Source organism: Dermacentor albipictus, chromosome 9 (assembly GCF_038994185.2).
Source record: "Dermacentor albipictus isolate Rhodes 1998 colony chromosome 9, USDA_Dalb.pri_finalv2, whole genome shotgun sequence".
NCBI classification, from domain to species: Eukaryota; Metazoa; Arthropoda; class Arachnida; order Ixodida; family Ixodidae; genus Dermacentor; species Dermacentor albipictus.
This window is the reverse complement of record NC_091829.1, coordinates 48,516,388-48,540,389: the sequence shown is the minus strand read 5'-3', so window position 1 is coordinate 48,540,389 and position 24,002 is coordinate 48,516,388. Positions and strand designations below refer to the sequence as shown.

General features: G+C 47.5%; 1 protein-coding gene and 1 pseudogene across 2 annotated transcripts in view; both read right to left on the bottom strand.

Annotated features, from left to right (window-relative positions):
- The window catches only part of LOC135916202 (membralin), a 270,073-nt gene that overhangs the window by 14,277 nt on the left and 231,794 nt on the right, over positions 1-24,002 (bottom strand). For both annotated transcript variants that reach the window (XM_065449488.2, XM_065449489.1), the window contains one exon: positions 639-722. In XM_065449488.2, coding sequence (XP_065305560.1) covers positions 639-722 — 84 coding nt within the window. The remainder of the gene's footprint in view (positions 1-638; positions 723-24,002) is intronic.
- LOC135916215 (U2 spliceosomal RNA) lies at positions 22,019-22,193 on the bottom strand (annotated as a pseudogene).

Below are 24,002 nucleotides of genomic sequence, written 5' to 3'. Positions count from 1 at the left end.
ACCTGTAGGCAGCTTGTTTGCTTATGACATTACACATTTAATATACTAATGCTTACAGACTTTCTGCAAACACATTCTGGACTCTACGGGACGGCACTAGACCAAAGGAAATCCAGTTGACAACAGCTTTTCTGCAGAAATATCATATAATTTTTACGGAGTCAAAAGGTCGACTCAATAAAATGCTGCACACATGAAGCTTACAGAAATGTTCACCTCTGCAAAGGAGCGCACAAGGTCAGCCAAGACCTGCGTGCGGGCTTGCTCGTCCAACACGAAAGAAGGTAATTGTGTTCAGCAATCAAATGAACAAGGACAAAATAAAGGCATCCAAGGAATCAGTACATCGTGCATTGTTGATATAGTTGCGCCTTTCAGACGATGCACACGGGAACACTGACATTCATATACGAAACGCGCGTTAACCTTGCAGATCGTCAAGTATACACAAACTGCACTCGACGTCGCACAACACTAAAAGCGCCCCGAGTGGCGTTGATCTCCCGAAAGTACTGTTATATACATGGCGGGTTCGACGCCCGCTCTCCAACCGCGACTTCTCACAGTATACAGTGCGAACAACGCAAGGTATCTGCGACACGTTGACGGCGACCGCCATTCCAGACACGCCTACTCACCGACCAACGCCAGGATGACCGTCAGCAGAGGCCCGGCCGGGAAGTTGATCGTCGAGTTGAACTCCAGCATGTGCAGTAGCTCAACTGCAAACGAGAGGGAATACAGAACGCACGGTAACTTACAACCAAATCATTATTCCGTACATCGTAGGCACACTTTCGACGGCCGATTCTGAGCGCACGGAGTCTCTCGTACATTTGTGGAAAGTTTCAAGCGCAAATCTCGAACGAGAAATTCTTCCGCCTCGAACACACAGTTTCGGCAGAGACACTCGTCTTGACAAGTCCTCCACGCTGTAAAAACATTTGCACCCTTAAAAGTGAAATAGGGTGTAAATGTGTCTATAACTCACACCCTTAGGGTGTCCGTTATATAAATCACACCCTAAGAATGTGAGTTATAGACGCATTTACAGCTTTTTTCACTTTTAAGGGTGTAAATTATTTTACAGTGATGCACGGTCGAAACGTCGGCTCCTGGCCAACAATTCTCTTGTTAGCCCACTGTTGATCGCTGCACGAAGCAGGTATTTGCTGCGATGGCTTCGATGGCAATTCGGAAATTTCTTACGGCTTTTCCAATTCGCCTACAACTTTGAAATTTATGAAGCGTGTGCGCAAGACAGAGGCTAATCTTACCAAACTACACAAAGGATTTACGAGACTAGAGAAAAGTGATCAAATACCGGCTAGCAAGTGCAGTTTCAGCCAGGAGCCAACGCTTCGACAAGGGAGCTTTTGTCTTTTTCTGGGCGGAGACAAGTCGCCCGACGAAGACAAGCCCGAAATTGCTGTCTAATTTCATCTACAATGGCGATGTGATGACAAAATATGCGATATTTCGCGTCTAGGTCCTGTGCGCTAAACTGCTCAGAATGTTGATACTGCGTTATGCCAGACTATGAACAACAGACTCTTGAACACGCAGTGTCATGTTACATTCTTCACAAAGCAGGTAACCCACCCCGCCGTGCACATTGTTTTCGTATTCCAAGAATGCATCATCGGGAAACCGTATAATATCGACCAGGATGCCAAATACGCAAGCGCTCGTCACGGAAATATTGATAATAGGTGGAGAGATTAGCCGAGCCACGGACTTGACATACTATACTACAGGTTTATTATAAAAGAAGAGATAAAAGTATGAGAGCAAAGGAATTAAACGCATACGCATCCACTCGCACAACTCAGGAAAGGGCAACAGTGACCACCACGAAAAGTGGAGCTTTATGGCCCCGTCAATAAACAAAAAGTTACCTATCTCTGTGGTAGGCCAAAGGGACAAAGACGGATAACATTTTCTTTATTGAGGGTGCTCTAAGGCTATCCACTTCTTACTTTGTTCATGCGACGTTGATAAATGTTGCCCCTTTCCGTTTTTTTTTTCTTTTGCTTGTTTTCTTTCTTTTATTTTTTTCCCCTGTCGTTCGATATATACTTATAGAGGTATTAAAAATCTAGCATCACGTCAAGCCTCTTGCTCGGCTAGCCGCTCCACCTATCATCTAAATCGCTGTCACCAGCGCGCACGTATTTTGGCATACTGATATATGTGTGCGGTTTTCCTGTGACAACATTCTTGGAATACGAAAGTTGTGCGCACTCTAAGTGGGCTATGCGCTATCTATAACGCATGATGGCCGTGCATATACAAGAGACTCATTGCCCTCGGCTAGCGGTCTGTCATAACACAGCACCAACCATTCTGGGCAGTTTAGGTTTAGCCCACAGGATCAAAATGTAACAAAACTCCCATAATTTTGTTGTTCACTACTGTTCATACTCCCTATATATATATATATATATATATATATATATATATATATATATATATATATATATATATATATATATATATATATATACGCCTAATTGTTCTGAGCAGATGCAAATCGTAATTAGCAAAATAAATGATAATTTACCACAACGCGCATAGTTATACCACAATTTTACTAATTTACCCATGCATCACAAATGGCATGCAAATTTGACCGACTGGTACGGAGGCTTTCGTGGCGCCATGACGAGATTTGACCAAACACCACCAAGACCCGTTTATGAAGTTTTGCAGCGATAAAAAATAAGTCTGATTATTCGAGAGATTGGAGTAAAAAAAGAACATGGTGTATAGAGCCGCGCCAAAGCAATATACAATGCGAATTGCTTAAGTCCGGGCACGATCGAGTTCCGAGTAGGAAAGATAACGCAGTATAGTGCAGCCTAAGCAAATGAGTGCAACTGTGTCAGACCAACAAGACTGATTTTGGGGCTAGTTGGTACGGTTTACTCATAATGGCAAAGCCTTTAGCGCATTTCAATAAGACAGGGACGTGACAGAGCGCTGTCCTGTGTCTCTGAAACGTCCCCGTCTTTTTGAATTGCGCTAAGGGCTTTGCCATTATGAGTGTGTCAGACCAATGGGGCAACACAGTGTGACGCACGCGCCCAGGAGTCGTCGGCGACAGGCGTTCTGCGTTGGCACAGTGGCGCTCACTGCGTCGGTAGACACTCGAAGTCGAAACGTGTGAACCAAGCCTCTCGCGTCACCGGAGCGACGCCACTCGTCGGAGCGTTTCGCATCGCAGAATCGCAGCAAGTGTGAAACAGGCACTATTACACTCCGTCTCACAAGTTCTCTGCAGCAGTGCCGAAGGTACGAGGCGTACAGAGGTAATATCCTTGCGCAGCGGAATATATAGATATAATTCCGGGCTTAACTGTCCGAGATTATTGGCGGCATTAGCGAGTTTCATTTTTGCTCGGTACGTGCATGCGTTGTAGCGATATGCGTCGTGTTACGACCTTAGCGCACGCACGCCGTATGCCGCGAATCGCTGTGGCGATGAGCAGACGACGCGGCGGGGATGAACGCATCTCGGGGGGCTTTCGGCCTTCCCATTGGCGAGGGAGTCCCGCAGCTTCCACAGTGCTGCAAGCGACACGTGATATAGAGTGCAGGTTGGCAACACAGGCTGCTGTCCCAGTAATAGGGGTAATAGCGTCCGTACAGAAAAAGCTGCCCCTGCTACGCCCTGGCTGCCATCCGTGCCGCGCTGTTATGTGGCAGTGATAGGGGGAAGCGGTGCGTAGTCGCGACGTGTAAAAACAAATCCGGTTGCACTGCAAGAAATACACAGTGGCGTAAATTTCGAGTAGTCGAAGAAAAAGGCAGGCGGTATTCATTCATTGGCTCTAACTTCACAAAGCAACACTGGGGCTATAAGAGAAGCCACGGTGAACGGTTCCGGATTAAGCTTGAACCACCTGAGGACCATTACCGCGCTCCTACGTAGGTATAAGTTACACGGAGACGTCTTTCACATTCCGTTCTCATCGAAATGCGGCCGACGTGGCCGGGAATCGAACCCGGGACCTCGTTATCGGCAGCAGAAAGCCCTTTCTACCAAGCTGCCGTGGCTGTTGAGCGAAAGATGTGTTCCTTAGCGGCGTCTGCACAAATATAGGACAAGTACGCGATGCATCGCATCCATGTAGAACGACAGAAAGCTGAGCTAGTTGGTAAGGATTCGTGTTGTCCACTTCTCTACTCTTGTGTCTTGTCTACACGCCTCACTTCTATTTTGCATAATGCATCCATGTAAACGGCGATAATGCGCAGGGAAGCAAGGAGAGTGCAATTCGAGACAAAGACGTCTCGCGAGGCGCCATGCAAACGCTCACGCATCGCATCGAGGGAGAGGGGAAAACTGAGACGGGCTGCCAGGCCGTGGTCACCGGCTGAAGTCGGATCGCCGGAAGCAGCTACCAGCTTGCTTCGCACGATGGACCGATGCGGCGCATGTAAGCGCTGTCGCATAGATGTTACCGTGATGCGTTAAGAATTGTCGCACGCTACTGTGGCATTCATGTAAGCGCGGCCTCTCGTCACGTGTACGGGAATAACATTTGGCTCGGGCGTCAGTGAGTGAATTGTTCGGCCGCTATGCAGAATTATTTCCTGTTGGAAAAGTTGTGCAGGGCAGCACTTCTCTTTAAGGCACCGGGAAGCTCCAAAGCGAACGATGCAAAACTAGAAAACATCACTTCAGGAACAACGCTTTCTTTAAAAAGCAAGCTGTGTCGCTGAACTTCCGTGTCAAAAATTCATTTTTTTTCTTTCTTTTTTTAAAGATCTCGAACATTTATATTTATGACTCCGCCTTCCCCCCAACCCCATCTTCCCTTATTTCTTTCTTTTTTTTTTCTGACGAGAATGCCAAGGCCTACACGTGTCTCAGTGCTTTACGGCTACCAAGCACAAACGCGAACGACTCCGTCCGCTCCGGTGACCTCGAAACAACGGCTGCTTGGGCGCGTTTTCCGGAATTAGAAGAAAGGCACCAGGACGAAGGGGGCGAAGAACTGCGACATACCGTGCGCTGCTAAAGAGGGCAAAAAAGGGCCACGTGTTCTGGTAATAGAGGTTCAAACACACAGTCCCAGAAAACAACAATTAAATATTGGCTTTCTCGAGGTCGGTTTAGGGCGCGATCGATTTAAACAAAGGCGCAAACGTGGAACTAGAGCTCTTTCGAGGAACCGCGAACACAACACGATACGCCTATGTAGACGAAGCAAGGAAGTGTACAGAAGAGAGCAAAATGTCCGCAGATATATATGCCAGTATGAGCAACCGATACACCAATGATAGAAAATAGCGAAGCTGCGTAACACCCCGGTCACCTTCACCTTTGTGAGACACAATTTTCTGTCCTGCACATTGTACGTCGCCACGCTTCTTTCATGCGTACCCCAAAACTCCTCAAAAGAGGTCAAACATTGCTCGCCCTGCAGACCGGACCACCTTTGAACTTGATCTGCCGGCGCCTCGAGAGCTGCTTCGTTTACTTTCTGCTACACCGAGCAGCGTCGAAAACAACACGAAACACGCAAGTCAGCAGCGGACAGCCCCCCACGCGGCGAGCGCTTCAGTCCCAGTTTTTCCGTCCAACCGCTAGTCTCTTCCTTCAGTCCTTTTTTTTTCTTTTCCTTTCTTTTTCTTCCCCGATACAATCTGAATGTTGAGCTTCTCCCAAGTCTTATCCGTCTCCTCATCCCTACTACCATTCTGCACGCTCGAAACGAGAAACAACAAAAAAGAAAGCGAATTCGCCCATTCAAAACTGGGAGATAAAATGTGCGAGCGAACAAGACATAGCGGAGGAGACGCACAAGACGACTACCACGACGACTACGACGAGACCCATGGAACATGGCGGCGTCCCTGCGCAGTGGCACCCGTCCGCTATCTCTCCAGTTGCTTTTTTTTTTCTCTCCTTCGCTCTCATTGCGTTCCGGGAGACAGATTTTCTCGTTTATTTCCTTTCCGTTTCCCTCGCCCCCGCGCCCATCTTTGTTGCTCCTTCTCGGCCTGCGAGAGAGAGAAGGCGAGAGGGAGGGAGAGAGGCTTAATCAAAAGCCGTACTAAATCATTCCGACGCAGAGCAAACGGGTTATTTATTTACACAGGCAGACAGAGCTTCGTTCGTCGTCGTCCGACTCGAAGCCCGCCCTCCTTTCTCCCTTCTTCCTGGCTGGCTCAGAACCAACGCACCACGATTCGGCGCATCCTACTTCTTCCTTTTAGTCTTTTTTTTTTATTTCCTTACGCGCAAAAGGAAGCCGCCGACTTCAGCGGCAGCCATGGCAGCACGCGGCACGCCTAATCTGTATTTGCCCCTTCCTCGGATTTGTACTGCCCGAAAGAGCACCCGGGGAAAAAAAAAGGAAAAAAAGAAAAGAATAACAGAGAGAGACAAGAAACGTTAGGAAAAAAGAAAAATTCATACGCGAAGACAAAACTAAAGCAGGGCAGATCACGCCGCAACGACTGTATGATACAACGGGGACGCTAGATATGGCCGCTACGCGTCGCCGCCTCCTGCATTTTGACAATATGCCTTGCCCAGTCACACCGCAATGCGTGGGAAGCCAGTGGCTCACTGCAGCGGCGGCGCCACATTCATATACATTTTATACCTGTTGTTGCTAGAGCACGGACAACTACGCCGAGCTCACTCATTTGCTAGGGAGGAGCACGACGCCATGCAGCCATGTAGCCAGGAAAAGAAATGCAGCAAGGGCTCTGGCTGAGGCTAACTGCATTTATTTTCGTTCGGGACCCACCTGCGCCCTGAATCTTGAGAACTATACCCTACATGGTTGCTGGACATACGTGGGTGGAAGGGAGCGTACGTGCCTGGAGCGCCCCCCTGGCAACGCCATTCGTTCACAGTAGCTTTTCATGATGCCCCCGTCCCGATCGGCCGCCAACTGCCCTTCGCACGTTCGGCAACAGAAATTACCGTTTGCCCATCACGTGGCGAGAGCCTATTGCCCATGGTCGTGTGCGTTTCTTGTTACAATAAGGCTCCAAATTGTCACGTGCCGTTCCCCAAGGTCTTCTTTTCTTTATCCATGCTTATCTGCTTTGCTTTATCCACGCTATTTGCACGGCATGCGATGAAAGAATGTTGACATGGCTCTGAACACGCACCATAAACTCTGACAAACTAACCGGAAAGCGGAGCCCTCCAAGTGACCTCCGGCTTTGGCGTCGCTGGGCAGGCATCAAATATGTCATCGGCCTATTTGCTACAACAGCAGCTATTCATCCTGTCGTGGGCGTGTGTGGTGCAAAATATGCAACGCCAGCGATCTCTTTTTTCACTTTCTCACGTCTGCTGACTCCATCTTACGCGTGCGGATTTCCTAACTTGATCATACCACCTAACTGTTTTCCACCCTCGACTGCGCCTTCCTTCCCTTGGCACCCATTCTGTACATCTGATAGCCTACAGCTTGCTTTTACATGGCCTGCCCATCTCCCTTCCTTCCTAAACTACAATATAGGCTATCCCCATTTACTCTCTGACCCGTACTGTTCTCTTCCTGTCTCTTATGATTCCGTCTAATACTTCTCGTTCCATCGCGCGTTGCGCGCTACTTTTGTTCTCAAGCTTCTGTGTTAACTTCCACGTTTCTCCTCGATATGTTAGAAGCGAGAGAATGGAATGATTGAAAAATACAGGAGGTTATGGCTGTTCGGTTATGCCTAGAGGGGGAAAACTGGCACTGGCGTCTCTGTTCGACTAGAAATCCTCATTTTACATGAGCAGCTCCAGCTCTGCGCCAATTGTCAGTCACCGGGCAGGATTTCTGCTCAAAATGTTTACAGAGAAAGTCCCAGCATCGAACATCGTACTCTTGTACGCGTAGTGAGCGTGGAATTTCAAAGGGGCCTTGCAAAACATTTTGTTCAAAACAGAGAACACGCTGGAACGGGAGCGGTGCCTTTCATTCAATATGTTCTTCGAAAAGGACACATGAATAGTGTAATATTTACTTTCTCCACTGCCTTCAATACAATGTTTCCTAGTTCACAGCTGATGCGAATCCGATAGTGATGAAGAACTTCAAGAAGAAAAAAAAATCGCTGACGATTACGATGCTCTCTAGTGCGAAATTTGAGCGCAGCTGTATACGTGTTTTCATTTATCAATATATTGGCTGGCGCGGACAATTTGTCTTGTAGGGCACGTTGCAAACGGAGCCAAAAGTGGCACTACTGCCTCGCTAAGTGTGACGCGTGGGCGCGATTCACAGCAGCCGCCGCAGACAGACCCCCACTCAGGCAGCGCTTTGTTTCCATACAGACGACACGCGCTACTCTGGCGCCATCTCGTAGCCATCATCGCCGCGAAGTCCGTCGGGCTGGCCACTACGCGTTTCTTCTCATGGTTTCGCTAAACCCTCCTCCTCCGAGTTCCTCCTCGCGCTCTCTTCGCTATCACCGTCTTTATTCCGCGCTCAGCACTGGCTCTTTCACCCTTTTGCTGTGCTCGTTCACTCGGTTACGAGGACGCCTAGGAATGACACCGACGCTCGCAGTAGGAACGGGCGGTAAGAGCTGCGCTAAAGTATTACTGTAATGGAGATGACACCCTTAAAGTGAAGCCGGGCAGCCGTCATATTAGAAAGGGAATTGAATATAAATGAGCAATAGACATTGAGAATAACCATGATCAACGAAAATAAGAAAATATGTAGCAGAAACTTTTTCGGCAGCATGGGGGAAAACCCAGGTAACTGGAAGTGGGCTTCCCCCTAAGCAACCCGTGGCTTCGCTATGAATTTGTACAGGCAGCTCTCACCACATGTGAACCATAGGCGCACATTTTTACTTTACATCACGTGTGTGACACCACTGCAACCGGAGATCTTGCATCAGCTTGTCTCTTCTCTGACCATGCTTTCAAAAGAAAGCCAGTTGCGCGCCAAATTTCTGCTAACTCATTCTGTGTTCCTGCTGTAAATTAACAAATTATGCTTGCTGCCTATCATTCAGTATTGGCCCGAAACATTTAGCCAAAAACATCGTACTCAACACCGGCATTAAATGGTTATGATTTAGAATGAACACCTTAGAAAATTGTATGAAAATAAGGATAATGCTGCTCAGCCAAAGGCAATATTTTGGCTCGAAATAACGAGTTACAATTAGCCTGGCATTTACATGAAAAGGACAAAGGCAACCCAAGTGTTAACGGATTCACACTAGCGCGGATCTCTCTGAAAGGCAAAGCAACGGCAAGTGCTCGCGTCACCTACGTCGGAGATAACGTGGGAAAGTTACCACTCAATCGCTTCTTTTTTTATTATTTTTAGCATCCTTGATAGCAACGTAATGACTACTGCTCCTTTCTTTTTCTTCTTTACGCCGTGCACTGTTGGTAAGCTTTCAACGTAGGCGTCTGACAAGTCTGACAAAGATGCCGGAACGTGACGAAGCAAGCACTGACAGGAGTGGGTGGGACGCGTTAACCACTGCTTCATCGTCTGCTAGAAGAATCTACACGTATGCATGCGCAAGCGAGCTTCTTGCTTAAAAGTAAGCCGTTATCATGAACAATTGCCGTAAAAGCTAGAGTCCACGAGCTGTCACGATGGCCTATGACCAAACAGACAATGCATAATAGAGGAGACATCGGAAACTGCAGAAGAGAGCGAGCGATTTCTTTATGCGGTATTGTGGGCTCCCTGCTGTATGCAGTGGAATATTATTTCGCTCGCTTGTTCATAGCAGCATCGTCTAAGTGCGATCCATTCACAAGCGTAAACGGTCGGATTTCTACCGGCAGCAAACATGCCGACACCGCCCAGGCAACATACATTAGAGCAATCTTTAGAAAACAATGTGGTGGTCTCTGCTGGTTTCACGTGGGTTGGCGTACTGGGAGCTGGATATATCGCCACCACTTTAAGAAAAGAAAACCACTATTTCGCGCATCTAGAGCATCGTAGCGAGTCGAAAAAGGTATCAAAATGAAGGTCTCAAAGATACAAGGGACAATAATTACTCACTAAGTAGGTAAAATTAACGGTACGAGCGTAATTAGAGTCAACATAGTCGAAAATCAAACATAGCACTATACTCCTGTAAAGGGTGCACCACCGTAGATATAGACATGTTGAGGCAGATGCACCGTACAGCACCGTTTCGGGAAATGACGCAAGTTCGCTGGCACTAAGGCAGCTGTGCTCACGCGAGGCAAATGCCTAGAAGGCGGCTTCGTCTTGCTAACAAGAAGCAAGAATTAGTCGCACAGTAGCTAAAATGAACGGTACGAGCAAAACTCCCGCCAATACAGCCGAAAATTACCCATTGCACTATACTCCTGTAAAGGATGCACCGCCGTAGATATAGGCATGGTGAAGCAAAGCCAACGTACGGCACATTTTTGAGAAATAAGCGAATTCGCAAGCACTAAGCAGGGCCTACGCAAGGCAAAAGCTAGATCTGGAAGCAGAATAATTAACACTGAAAGTTTTGATAGTTGGTGTTGATGGAGTTGCAGTGATATAGTTACTAGCGCGAACAAGACTTACAGGAAAAAGTGGGACAGGACAGAGCGTTTGATTCGGAAAAATATGACAAGATGTCACCGTATGCTCAAATAAATGCGCATACAGACGCATAAACAAATGTGCCAAGTGGAAGACAACCAAGTGCGCAACGAACGTGATAGGCACCCACAACAAGCCATTAGAAAGCATTCGCAAGGTTCTTCTCAAGGTACAACACCTCTTTATCAGTTAGTTTCAGTGATAGAGCGATTACAGATTCTACAGCAGCTTTTGAAATTCAATACGCCTCAAATATTTCCCCTACCTAACTGCCCTGCGAACCGTCTGAGCATCTGCGTGTTACGAAAACACAAGCAGCACTTACGCGTACATCTACGGCAGTGGTCAGCCAAGTGACCAGCGCCTACCAGAGTGTTTACAGAATTTACAACAGCCACCTTTGAGGATTCTCACAAGAAGCGATAATTAGAAACAGAGTAGCTAAAATTAAAAATTACGGGCGTAATTTTGGCCAGTATAGTCGAAAATTAACCACTGCAATGTACTCCTGTAAAGGATGCCCCGCCGTACACAAGGCCATGCTGAGGCAAGGCCGACATACGGCACACTTTCAGAAGCCAACGTACGGTACACTTTTGGGAAACGGAACCTGTTCGCTTGAACTAAGCAGCTGCACTCACGTCAGGGAAATTTCTAGACGGTGGCTTCATCGGCGCTCACAAGCAAGAATACTTCGCAAAGTAGCTAAAATAAACAGTACGGCCGAAACTCGCGCCAGTACAGCCGAAAATTACCCGTTGCACTATGCTCCTGTAAAGGGTGCACCGCCGTAGATAAAGACATGATGTGGCAAGCCGACGTACGGAACACTTTTCGGAAATGGAGCGAATTCGCTTTGACTAAGCAGGGCTTGCGCGAGGCAAATGCTAGATCTGGAATGCGCCTTTCCCGATGCAAAATAGTCAAATCGATCACCAGTAATCGGTGCTTTATATCACCAATTTGGACATGCTGGATCAGTTTCCTAACCCCTTAAGGTCATCCAGTAGTTAGTAGAGGCACTGCACTTTGAGAATCGGTTTAAATTTTCACGCTCCGGCGATGTTGTGATTTTTGACGGACCTTCTTGCGAACTAATGTGCGCATGTTGTAGCGAAAAGATGCATGGCTGTCGCCTTCTGCTGCGCTAGAGAAAGAAAGCATGCCACTCACAATTACGCTGCGCTAGCGTCGAAATTTTGTAAACAAATGCCTCTCAGTCAGTCAAGCATTAAATTATATCGCCAGCTTTACCGTCCGACAGTGATGAGCGACGATAATTAACCGAAAATGAAGCCAGCTGTTCGCCAGTGAGCTTTGGGTTTGGAGTCCGAGTCGTTTTCTTCCGCCAAAGTGTATTTCTGAAGGTCCGCCGCATGTCCAACATGTGGACCTGGCATTTTCAACCAGTTTTGAAGAGTTTAGGTTTCGCTTCTCTCGAAAAATCTCGACAAGGGAAGCTGCCAGTGTTACAACGTAGTTATCGAAAGTCGATCCCATGGCGTCGTCCCGCGCGGCTGCGTCACGAGAAAAGCGTCGCGCTCGAAACTATGCCGCGCCCGCACTTCAATTTAGTGATGAGGACTCGAGTTATGATTCCAAAGATGACAGCAAGGCAGATTCAAGCTCTGACGGCGACAGTGTTTTGAGTCAGCATGGGAGATCCGCAGCTGTTCACCGGCGAGCTTGGTTTACGGCAATGAGCGGTCTACTTCCTTGTGCGCGCTTATCTGCCGATCTTTTTGCATGACCTCAGGGATCCACTGATTATCCTCAGAATGCATACTTCACTGGGTTATGATGTGCTGCCATCGGCAGCAAAGAAACTTCCGTTCACGCCATGAAGGCCGCCCGTAGCACATCTCGGCCAATCTAAAATGAACAGTACAAGCGTAAACGCTGTTTCACATGGCGCGATTGGGGCGAAAAAAATTGTTCTGCCGCGCACGTCGCAGAGCGATTTTCGCTCACAGCTTTCACATGCATTTGCGGCAGCGCGATATCCGTCGCAGCGATGCGCAGGGTTGCCTCCTGCTCACAAAGTATCCGTGCCTACATCGTTAAATAAAAACAACATGGAAACTAGTCAAATATTCAAATTTTCCTATTTTTATTCGATAATAGAACAGGTACACCATTTTTAATGTTTAAAAGCATTGAAACTTTACGACAGCTTGAAGATACGGCGAGTGAGGCGCTGCACAACACCGCAAGTACGAGCGTGCGGCTTGCGCGGCGTCGGTGGGGTGGTTCCATTTAGTACACTCTAGTTTCGTTGTTACTATGAAAGCCGCAACTTTTTTTTTCCCGGATGAGTATTTGCTTTTGCAGAAGAACAAACTACTGTTGAGTGTGCATGTATATAAGCAGCTACGCGCCGTGGTTGCTCAGTGGCTATGGTGTTAGGCTGCTGAGCACGAGGCCGCGGGATCGAATCCCGGCCTAGGCGGTCGCATTTCGATGGGGGCGAAATGCGAAAACACCCGTGTACTTAGATTTAGGTGCACGTTAAAGAACCACAGGTGGTCGAAATTTCCAGAGTCCTCCACTACGGCGCGCCTCATTACCAGAAAGTGGTTTTGGCACGTAAAACCCCACAATTTATATAAGCAGCTGGCGCAGTTTGTAGGGGTGAAGAGGTTGACGACGGCGGCGATCAAGTGGGTACGTGCCTTATGTCGAAGCGGCGTCCTTCTCCCGACCTGGATAGCGTGCAGCTTCTCCTTTCAAACGAATTGTGTAAGCGAAAGAAAAAAATGTATGAAGCTCCTAAGCCGCAAACGCTGGTGGGTACGCCCTAAATATAGCTAGAACTGACGCGCTACATTGCTCCACAGAGCTACCAACGCGCGGTGAAACACACATTACCCCTCCCACATCGCGCCGATCGCTGCGACTGAGCGACGGCGCGACCAACTTGTTGGAATCCAGTCGCAGAGAGCCCACGACGTCGCGGCGGTCGCTGAGCAACGGAATTCGCTGTGTCGCTGACTGAAAATCGCGTCATGTGAAACAGCCTTAACTCGCGCCAATAAAGCCGAAAATTACCCACTGCACTATACTCCTGTAAAGGATGCACCGCCGTACATAGAGACATCGTGAGGGAAAGCCGACGTGTGGCACTTTTGGGAAATGGAGCGAATTCGCTTGGATAAGCAGGGCTTACGCGAGGCAAATGCTAGACACAGAAGGCGCCTTAGCCAATGTTCACAAGAAGCGATAATTAGAAGCAGATAGCTAACATTAAAAGTAGGGACGTGATTTTGGACAATATGGTCGAAAACTAACCAGTGCGATATAAAGGCAAAGACGACATATGGCATACTTTTTGAAGCCAGCGTACAGTACGCTTTCGGGAAACGGAGAGAATTCGCTTGGTCTATGGAGCTGTGCTAACGCGAGGCAGCTGTCTAGAAGGCGGCTCCGTCGGTTCGTCAACAAGCAAGAGTCAGTCGCAGAGTAGCTAAGATGAACCGTACGAGCATAATTTGCGCCAATACAGCAGAAAATTACCCATTGCACTATATTCTTGTAAAGGGTGCGCCGCCGTAGCTATAGACATCGTGAGGCAAAGCCGCCGCAGCACTTCTGGAAAATAAAGCGAATTAACTTGGATGAGCAGGGCTGATGCGAGGCAAATGCTAGATCTGGAAGTCGCATTTGCCGATGTTCACAAGACGCGACAATTGGAAGCAGAGTAGCTAGCATTAAAGGTACAGGCGTTAGTCGAAAATTAACCACGGTGCTATACTCCTCTAAAGGATGCACCGCTGTACATATAGAGGCAAAGTCGACATATGAGGCAAAGTCGACATATGGCACACTTTTTGAAGCCAACGTACGGTACACATTTGGGAAAAGGAGCAAGTTCGCACGAACTAAGCAGCTCCGCTCACGCGAGGCAACTGTCTAGAAGGCGGCCTCGTCGGTTCTCATAAGAAGCAAGAATTAGTCGCAGAGTCACTAAAACGAACTGTGCGAGCGTAACTCGCGCCAAAACAGCTGAGAATTGCCCACTGCACTATACTCCTGCAAAGGGTGCACCGCCGTAGACATAGACATGGCGAGGCAAAGCCGACGTACGGCATACTTTTGGGAAATGGAGCGATTCGCTTCGGCTAAGCAGGGCTTACGCTAGGCAAATGCTACATCTGGAAGAGGTCGTTGCCGATGCTTACAAGAAACTCTAATTAAAAGCACAGTATCTAAAATTAAGAGTACGGGTGTCATTTTGGCCAATAAAGCCGAAAGTTAACCCCTGCGTTATGCTCCTGTAGAGTGTGCACCGCCGTACATATAGACATGTTGAGGCAAAGCCGCCATACGGCACACTTTTTGAAATCGATGTACGGTACACTTTTGGGAAATGGAGCCAGTTCGCTTGGACTAAGCAGGTCACCTGCGAGGCAATGGAGTCTGGAAGGCGGCTTCGTCTGTGCCTACAACATGTGAAAAGCCGCAGAGTAGGTCAAATTAACGGTACGGACCTAATTACCGCCAATGTAGCTGAAAATGAACTTCATCCCCAATCCACCTGGCCTCTTGGTCAAATAAAGGAAGGAAGGGTCAATAAATAAAGGAAGGGTCAATCAAGTGTCGACGCTAAAGACAACGCGAACGTAATTGCGCGTGAAATTCGAGACGAATGGGGTACGAAATGAGTGAACAATCAACATACGAAAGAGACAAAAGCAGACAGAATAAAGATATACAATCAGCATTTAATTGTCAAGCCATTTCAACCACCATGTACGTCGACCTGTCTTCCTAAGCGTGAACACTTTGCTGACCCTTGCGCATCATCACTGGAATAGAAAACAACTTCACTGTGTGTTTCTGCCAGCCAGTAACTCATTTTCTTTTTTTCAGAAAGTGTTTAAGTGGCTCCACTTAGCAGGTCAGCCATTCTAGGCGTTTTGACTAAGATTTATTTTAGCTTGTGCGGCGTGCCAAACACTTCCGCCTTCGTGTTCCCGCGTGATCAGCGTCTCATCGGCGTTGGCTTCAGCGTCTACGGGCGTGCCGGGGATCCCGCCTGAGAGGATGCTCTAGAGCCCTTTACCCAGGATACCCATTAAGAAGCATTGTTTGACATGTGAGAAGCCCCATATACAGCTTCTCTGCCTTAGACGTATCAGTTACTCTGATCGGCATACATCTGCAAAGGCTTTTTTTGTTCTCGTTTTTTTTTTTAAGCTAGCCGCTGCGAGCGATAAACTAGAGTACAATCTAGAGTTACCCTATAGAGCTCCCAAAGGGAGCCGAGCCATATACTGTGACTCTAGTACACTCATACAGCTGTAGCAGCTGCATCAAAGCCTTTTTACCACTTTCAAGGCGAATCACAGTACACCCAAAAGAAACACTTGACAGCGTTCGAATATTGCGTCGTATCACCGTGGCAACACCGTGCAGTCCACAGCTATCATCTCACCACAGCCACAGCGAGAAGGGGAGCGGAAGCGGCTATTTTGGTGAACGTAAACGCGACTTAACGCCCAAACTTCGCGATCAGCAATAACCCTGCATACGCATCGGCCCTCGACTGGATCTGGGTAAGAGCCAAAAGTAAACCGCGAACAAACGCGATTCAAGCGTCAATGCGCATCGGAAATTCTAGAGAGTTCGCGAGGAAAAGCCGCGCGCAGGAGCTATATCACGTGTCCACGCTTCTGTCGTGGGTGAGTGCGCAGAATACAGTTGCATCGGCTTCTTCACTCCCACAGTCAGATCCGTGAGGCGTAATTCCAACCGTGCGATCCGGGTTCACTGAACTAAGGAAACAGAAGGCAGCCAACTACTAAACGGTTACGCGTAATCTTTTCGCACAACCTCCGTTTCATAATCGGCGCGCAACCTACGTACGCCATGTTGTAACGGCGTAGGCGGTTGCGCACCGGTCCTAGAAAACGTTAATTAAACAAAATGACGCATATAGGGCCTCACAACTCGATGTTACCGCGGCAAACCGCACCCGCTTGCAAGCTATCGATTAAAATAAAGAGATACCGCAAAACAAGAACCGGATACAGTGAGAAAACCGAGAAGCGCGCGATACCGCTATCTTTTCATAGCGTCTGCTATGCACTGCATAGAAAGAAAGGAATTAAAGAAAAGCTATCGGCGTCATCTACAAAGCTAACACACAAACACGAAACAAAAAAAGAGGAAAGCGCGGTCGACAGAGGTTATCATTTTCAACAGTGGCCACAGGCGCAAAAGCAAAAATGTACGCGGTGCTGGCCGCCAGAGGGAGCCCGGATCAGAAGATTAATAAGATAAAAGAACGACAAAGATATAAAGAGGGAGCGTGCTCCAGCGGCTTCCCTCGCCGCCGAAAGGGAAGGTTTCGGATCCGCATCGCTGCAGCTACAGAAGTCGCGTAGCTCACGTGTATAAAGAGTGAAAACTGAAGCCCGGGCCATACAGAAGGGGAAGGGAGGGAGAAGGTGTAGGGAGGTGAGCTAACGTTGGGGAATAGGGGCGGGGTGGCCAAGGCCCGCGAAAATCTGTTCCCGGCCAATACAATCCGGGGCATTTCCGTCGCCCTGTCTCCTTCAGACGCCGCGACACACACAGCGTCGACGGCGTTCCCTTTCCTCCCGTTTTCCCCATCTTAATTTCCTGCCCCCGGAACTGGGGCTCCGGCGACTGGCGCGGAGAAAAAGGGAAGAAAAAAGGAAAAGAGCCTGGCGCGCCATCGGATAGCCTGCGCGCGCTGGAGATCCTTTCGAAAAGCCCACAACCGGAAGTCAGACAGGAAGCAGAACGCACACCCCCCTCCACCTCACCTCCACTTCCCTTACGTCCCTTTTTTGCCTTCGCCATCCCAAGACTAGCTTTTCCCCAACTCTCCACTTCGGCGCCTCTCTCATTCTCCCCTCATGTTTCTCCCGATATTTCGTTCTTTCCCTATCGCCTTCCCCGGTACTCGAGGTGGCCGCTTTTAACGGAAGGGATCTTGCACCAGCTTGCGTGCACCTTGCTGAGCTTCAACGGCCGAACACACATAACATACCCACTCACGCGCCAGCACGCAATCAAAATGACGGGCGAGAGCCCCGTGAACAGGCTACAAAACTTGGGAGAAACGGGAGAGCCGACAATATCGTTTCCGAATGGTCTCCAGACGACGTCATATAGTGCTAAGGGTCGATGAAGTGATTTTATGACTTTGTCTACGCCCATGCAGTCGTGTCCTTAATAGAGATTAAGGAATAAAATTCCTTCAGTCCTTCAGTTCCCCCCCCCCCGAAATTTTTTCGTGCTGTCATGCGCCGCCGACCAAAACCACCCCCGGCGTCGGAAATCATGCTCGATTTTGTCTAGAATGTCTAGAACATTTGTTATGTCTAGAACGTTTGGGCGCAAACATTGCGAAATCGGGATGGATTTCACGGCAACGTCCATGCACCGGGAGTCGCATATCGTAACGCAAGGAGCCCCACCGACCACAAAGTTTCAAGGGCGTTTTGATGGCGAGCGGGCTCGTCTAGGCATCTTGCGTAGGCCGCGGAATCTACGGAGCGCTTGGATTTCAATTCTGAAACTTTATGAGTATAATGTTCTCATAACCTTTTGATGCGAAAGGTGCATTGACATTTCCAATATCGTGCTTTAGATTTTCAATTCCGGAACTTTGTGGGTTTAATGCTGTTATAAACATTTGACGCCAAAGGTGCATCGACTGTTCTAAAGCCGTACATCGGACCATACAACGAGACAAGCCAAATCAGCATACTATCACACAAGTTGACAGAGCACGCAGCGAGGTCCGATGGGACGAAGCGTTGTGGTGGTTCATTTGTGCCGTCATGTCACAGAAAAGAATAACAACATCTCATTTTCTTCACCTGCCATGTCATTTTTTCCATGTCAAGACACTAAAGCCGGCAAAGGTAACTACGTTCTTATTTATTTTTCTACTTGGATTTTTATTCGGGAGGAAACATTGAGCGTCTTCTCTTTTCTTTTTTCTTTCTCGGTACCCGCGGGCTGCCGAACCAGCCAGAGCGCATGCGTTTTTCTCGTGCTGCATCGACCCCCGCACTACAGTATACTAGAATAGGGGCAGTGCGTACAGACGGCGGAACGCGCCACGCACTGCTTTGAAGCCGGGAGCGTAGACAGGTTATGGTGGCTAGGTGTCTATGGTGGCCTTCTAGCCACCATAGACAGGTTCCGGATGTATGCGGCGGCGCTGCAGTCGCACGGGCTGTACGAACTCGTTCTTCGTGTGTTGTGGCTGGTTGATGTCATGATTCTAGTGAAAGCTTTATATATGGCTATGTCATAACCTGCAAATTACATGCTGGTGGTTTCAAATCAGCAGTTATGCATTTTTATGTCCTAACAAGGCTGCACTTTTACGTTGAAGGTCTTAATAAGTGAAGAGAAGCACGACAAAAAAAGAAATTGCACTTTAATGTTAGCTATACTGTTCTTAGCAGGCTGGTGCAACATATGTATGCTGATCCTTCCTTGTCTTTTTTTTTTATCTGAATGTACTACTCTTTCCGGTGCATTGAAAAAGCTAATTTAGTTAGTATAATTAAGAAATGAATTAAGGAATTCATTTGCGCACATTAATTCCGCTGTAATTCTCCATTGCTTGGGATGGAATGTACTCGCACTGTTTTTCTGTGTTTTGGCATACTGTGTGTAGTTTTGCAGAGATCCCTTTTACTTGGCGTCTTTCCTACCTGTTTTATTTCTTTCATAGAAATGTAGGATGTCGGTGTGTCTCATACTCGCACATGAGCGTGACGTTCGGGGAGCACTTCATGATGTAAATAAAAAAATTCACGAATAAACTGTGCAAATGTAGTTGCGGGGGGTTCGCAAAACAGAATGAAAAAAACGAGGGACAAATGTTTATCGCGAAAGAAGGTAAATGCCAAGCAGGGAAGCTCTTTGGCTTTGGGCTATGTATGTACATATTGTTTCGCCTTCTCTTCTACAACAGCTGTTGAGGAACTAAGCGCTTGACGTTGGGTCGCAGATGCCGCGGCCACATTTTTTATGGATGCAAAGTGCAAAAGAAAATGTGTGCACTTGGAATCCGAGTTGGTTTAAATCAATTCAATGTCCTTTACTACGGCGTTATTTCCAGCCAAGTTTTTCGTCCGAATAACTTCTGGTTACATGGCAGCGTGGACCAAAATTAATTTAACGGCTTTACACAACTACTTCGGTGTCTGCAAAGCATTTGCTGTCAGGTTAATAGATCCGTCTAATGGGCTTTGAGACGCGCTAGGAGTAGATATATAATTGATGTCTTATATGAAGTGAGTTTCGCGGATGCATATGTGTTAACGTCCACCGAGCATTTGCATGTCTATTTGACTGCGACAGAACATTATTATCAAAATATCAACATACAGCGCTGGCGCTGCGCTGTCCGTTCCGTACAGCCCATGTTCCTATAGTGCCATCTCGTGCTATCTACATGAAGCGCCTCATCAGGCGCTTCATGTAGATAGCACGAGATAGCACACTGCCCCTATTCTAGTAAACTAACCACACGACGCACTTCGATGCGCATTCGTTTTTCTCTGGACGAGTGGATTCTGGTCTGGCAGAGTTTTGGACGCTTTCTGGCTAGCAGACGAGAAAAAGAAACAATGCATTGTCGCTCGCTGCCATCTGGGGACTCGACGGATTACAATGCGATTGCTTAAACGCAACCTCTCCGGAACATCTTGTCTCGCCGGGGCAGGATACCGAGCAGTATGCGTATGGTTCTCTGTGGACCAAGCATCTCATGTTTTTTTCACTATTCCTTCGGTAGCCATACTAAGTGCCCAAAGTAGGCATTCGATTGTAGCCAAGATGCTTTTCTTTGCGTTATTTCATTTTGTTGCCCCCCCCCCGCCCAACAAAAGAAAAAAGAAAGGCATAGTTATGGCACAGCAAATCGTCGAATGGCGAAAGTTCAATTTTGTTACTTCTCTTGCGGAAAGTAATGGGCCACGGGACAATTCACTTGCCGGACACTTTTAATATATTATTGCAATAGCAGCTACTTGGAGACTCCAGGTGCATTCCTGCCATCACCCCCATGATCCGTATAAACAAAGTCCATGGGTGATAACACCGTGACCGCATGCCACATGCTGTATGTGCGAGTGAAAGCGTAAGGAGAGGGGGGCGGCATGGAAAAGTAGATGATGGTGGCTCACTCATGTGTGCGCAAGAGAGAAAAGCGGGGAGCGATACATCGGGGGAGCGGAGGGAGGGGGGGAAAGAGCTGTAATCTGTGAATCTGTGGTTGCGCAACATGTTTATTTGCCTTGTTTGACACAGCATACATAGTGATTTTTTCTTAGATACATAGATTTATGGGAGACTTATATATACATTTAAATATCTTGTTGCGAGGTTTTATGTATATGCGCAGTGAACTTTGTTTCCAGTGACATTTCTTTGCCCTTTATCAAGCTGTATGTTCACATTTGTATATTCCATTGTATCTTCGCATTTCTAATGTACAAAGGTGAGTTAAATAAAAGGGAGCCAACTCAATATGCGCAATAATGGTTCAGTTCATTGTCAGCGTGGCATGCACTTGGCACAGAGGCATCTCTCATTTACAAAAGTGACACGCAGGTGTGAGGATCAAGGTTATATAATGCTCTCATATACCACGGCCGGACTGAATGTGCACGCTGCACGCTTGCCTCGAGACCGGCTGTGCATACATTGGGCCGAACATGGTTGCGTGACATAATGGACACTCCAAAAGTTGAACAGCGTGGCATCGTGAGGTTTCTGACAGATGAAGATGTTTCCCGAAACGAAATTAGTTGCCATATGGCTCCCGTGTGCGTTGAACATTGCATTTCATTGGCCACTGTGAAGCGTTGGAGCAAACAGTTCAAAGACGATACATGACCGGGCCAAAGCCACCGTGCAATCACACCCAACACAATTACAAAGGCTGATTAGACAAGAACGGAGGATAAGCATAGATGAATTGGCAGGGCATGGGAACATCAGTCATGATTCCGGTCACACCATAATTCATGACATTCGCTTTACTTTTTAATATACAGAAAACATGGAAGCATTGATATAAGTTATTTTGGGCACAATTTTGAGACATACAAGTACATTCTTTTATGAAAAATACCTATTACTTGTCTTGACAGTGCATAGCATTCAAGAATTCGTTTGCATCTTTGGCAATTACAATGCAGTTATTATTAATTTTTATTGTATTTGATCCCTCAACAATTTCTATAAGGAGGAGGCCGAGCTGCAAAGTGAGCCCCCCCCCCCCCTCGAACGAAATTTCTGGCTACGCTGCTGCGCAGCGCCAACGTTAACAGTGAAGCTGTTTATGGCTAGGTTCTGGAAAAAATTACATACGTCTATCATCTATTACATTTGTCTATTACATACGTCTATTACATCATCTTTTGCAAAAATTACATACGTCTATCGAGCCATGTAGATGAAGTGTTTCTCCCCATACGTGAACCGATTCCGAGAATAGTGCAATACTGGGCCGACCCGCGGCGCAGGTGAAACAGGCTGTAAGTACTCCGCCAACTCGCAAAAGTAAGTATATCTTAGGTCCAAATACAACCCGTATCAGATTAAGCTGATAAGAACAGATAGTACAGTTTGACCCGCATCAGCCATGTCTACGTCCTCATCGCACTCTCTTTTTTGGCATTCCAAGTGCTTGTGCATCTCCTTCCCTTCCGCTGTGGTGGCGGTCCCGTAAGCGTGCAGCCTGCCAAGACCGCGAGGTGGAAAGAAATGCGAACTGTCCATGTGGCCCCTATCCCGCAAACTTGGAACGTTTCACCAGAGCAACGGCCAGGTTTCAGAGGGAGTTTCCGAGGAACCAATTTTGTGTGGCCTGTGTTGTGTGTGACCACTTGTGGTTTTCAAGTGACCTCACAACCATTATTGCACTGCAAGACGTCGACCAACGCACGATCGCCATGGATACGGTGAAGAAGTGTGCGCCCTCGGAGTGCAGTGAGGCATGTGTCTGTTCTACGTGCCGAGATTTGTTAGTAAAAGGTGTCGTGCCGCGTTTTGCAACAATACATAGGTATGTATACCCCCGGTGTCACATCTTCCGAGGCTAAATATCGTGGAAGAGCGACTAGTCCCGCCTCACCTTCCATTTACATGCATACGGCGTTTGATGCACAGCAATGGACAGTTCGCCATTAAGGGGCCCACATACACAGCTTCGCTTATTATCCAGCTTCACAGAGTGGAATGGCACTGAATTTTTTTGGAGCAGTTTAGCTCCGAAGAATCAAAATGAGACGTGTATATATATTATATTATATTATTCATGTGTAATATTTTATTTGTAAATATATATATATATATATATATATATATATTGCCCCAAATGTACTTTCCTATCGCTACATCGATCCAGCTCACTGCTCGATGCCATGCCCTCCACGCGAAAATGACAGTGCTTGTAAATGGTCGATAACGCGAAATGTGGACATGAACGCTTTATTTGACGACCTCCTACTGCCAACAGTAGAGTTGCATAGTACGACCTTTGGATGCCATTGTCAGCTTTGACAACAGATATACAGCATTCACTTGCTCCTCATTCAGCTTGCATGTGACGTCCCATCTGCCGGATGCTTCATGCGGCGGCCATGTTGATGAACCATTGCGATGGCGATGGCAGTGGTAAAATGGCAGTGGTGGTGTGACGCAAGCTACTCAGCTGTTCGCTGAGAATGCCGCCAAATTGAAGTTAACAATGTTTTCATGCTGAGTACTACTTGCAGCTGATCGATTGACGGATTGACGCTATGAGGAAAAATGCAGCACTGATCCGTACACGCATTCATACCGGGAGCAAACACAACTGCTGATGATGGCGTCTTCCCGGAGGTAACTTACGATGACATCAGCTTTCTTGCGTTCTCAGTCAACCTCCTTATGGTCGAACACATGAATGCCTACAAGTCACTAGGATTTCGTCACTATTTTACGAGCGGATGGGTGGAAAGTCTGTTGGCGAAACGGTTCCAGGAGACTAAAGCGCTACTGCTTGGAGAGGTATGCCTTTTTTGAATTCTAAACTTTATGAGCGCATTCTGTGCAACATCTTGACAGCAACCGTTTCGTCAAGGTTCGATGGAGCAGGTTTTGCATCAGTACCCGGCTCTCTCGGCAATCTCTAGAAGTGTCTCTGCCGCGGCCGTCAGCTTTTTCGCATGCAGCGTTCTCAGCGTTCGCTAAGCGCAGAACTATCGAGCTTAGTGCAGTAGCCTCGTTGAAGTGTTAGAGCCCAGTCCATATGGATATCCCCAGAAAGCTTCGACAGTCTCAGTGCAAATATGTTGCAAGTGTACTTCACACTGTATTAAAATGAAGCCCATCTTGCGTGCTCCCGTTATTGATGCACCACCTATTTTGCAGTGAATTCTTACGGGCTTACCTGTTATGAAATGTGCGCCA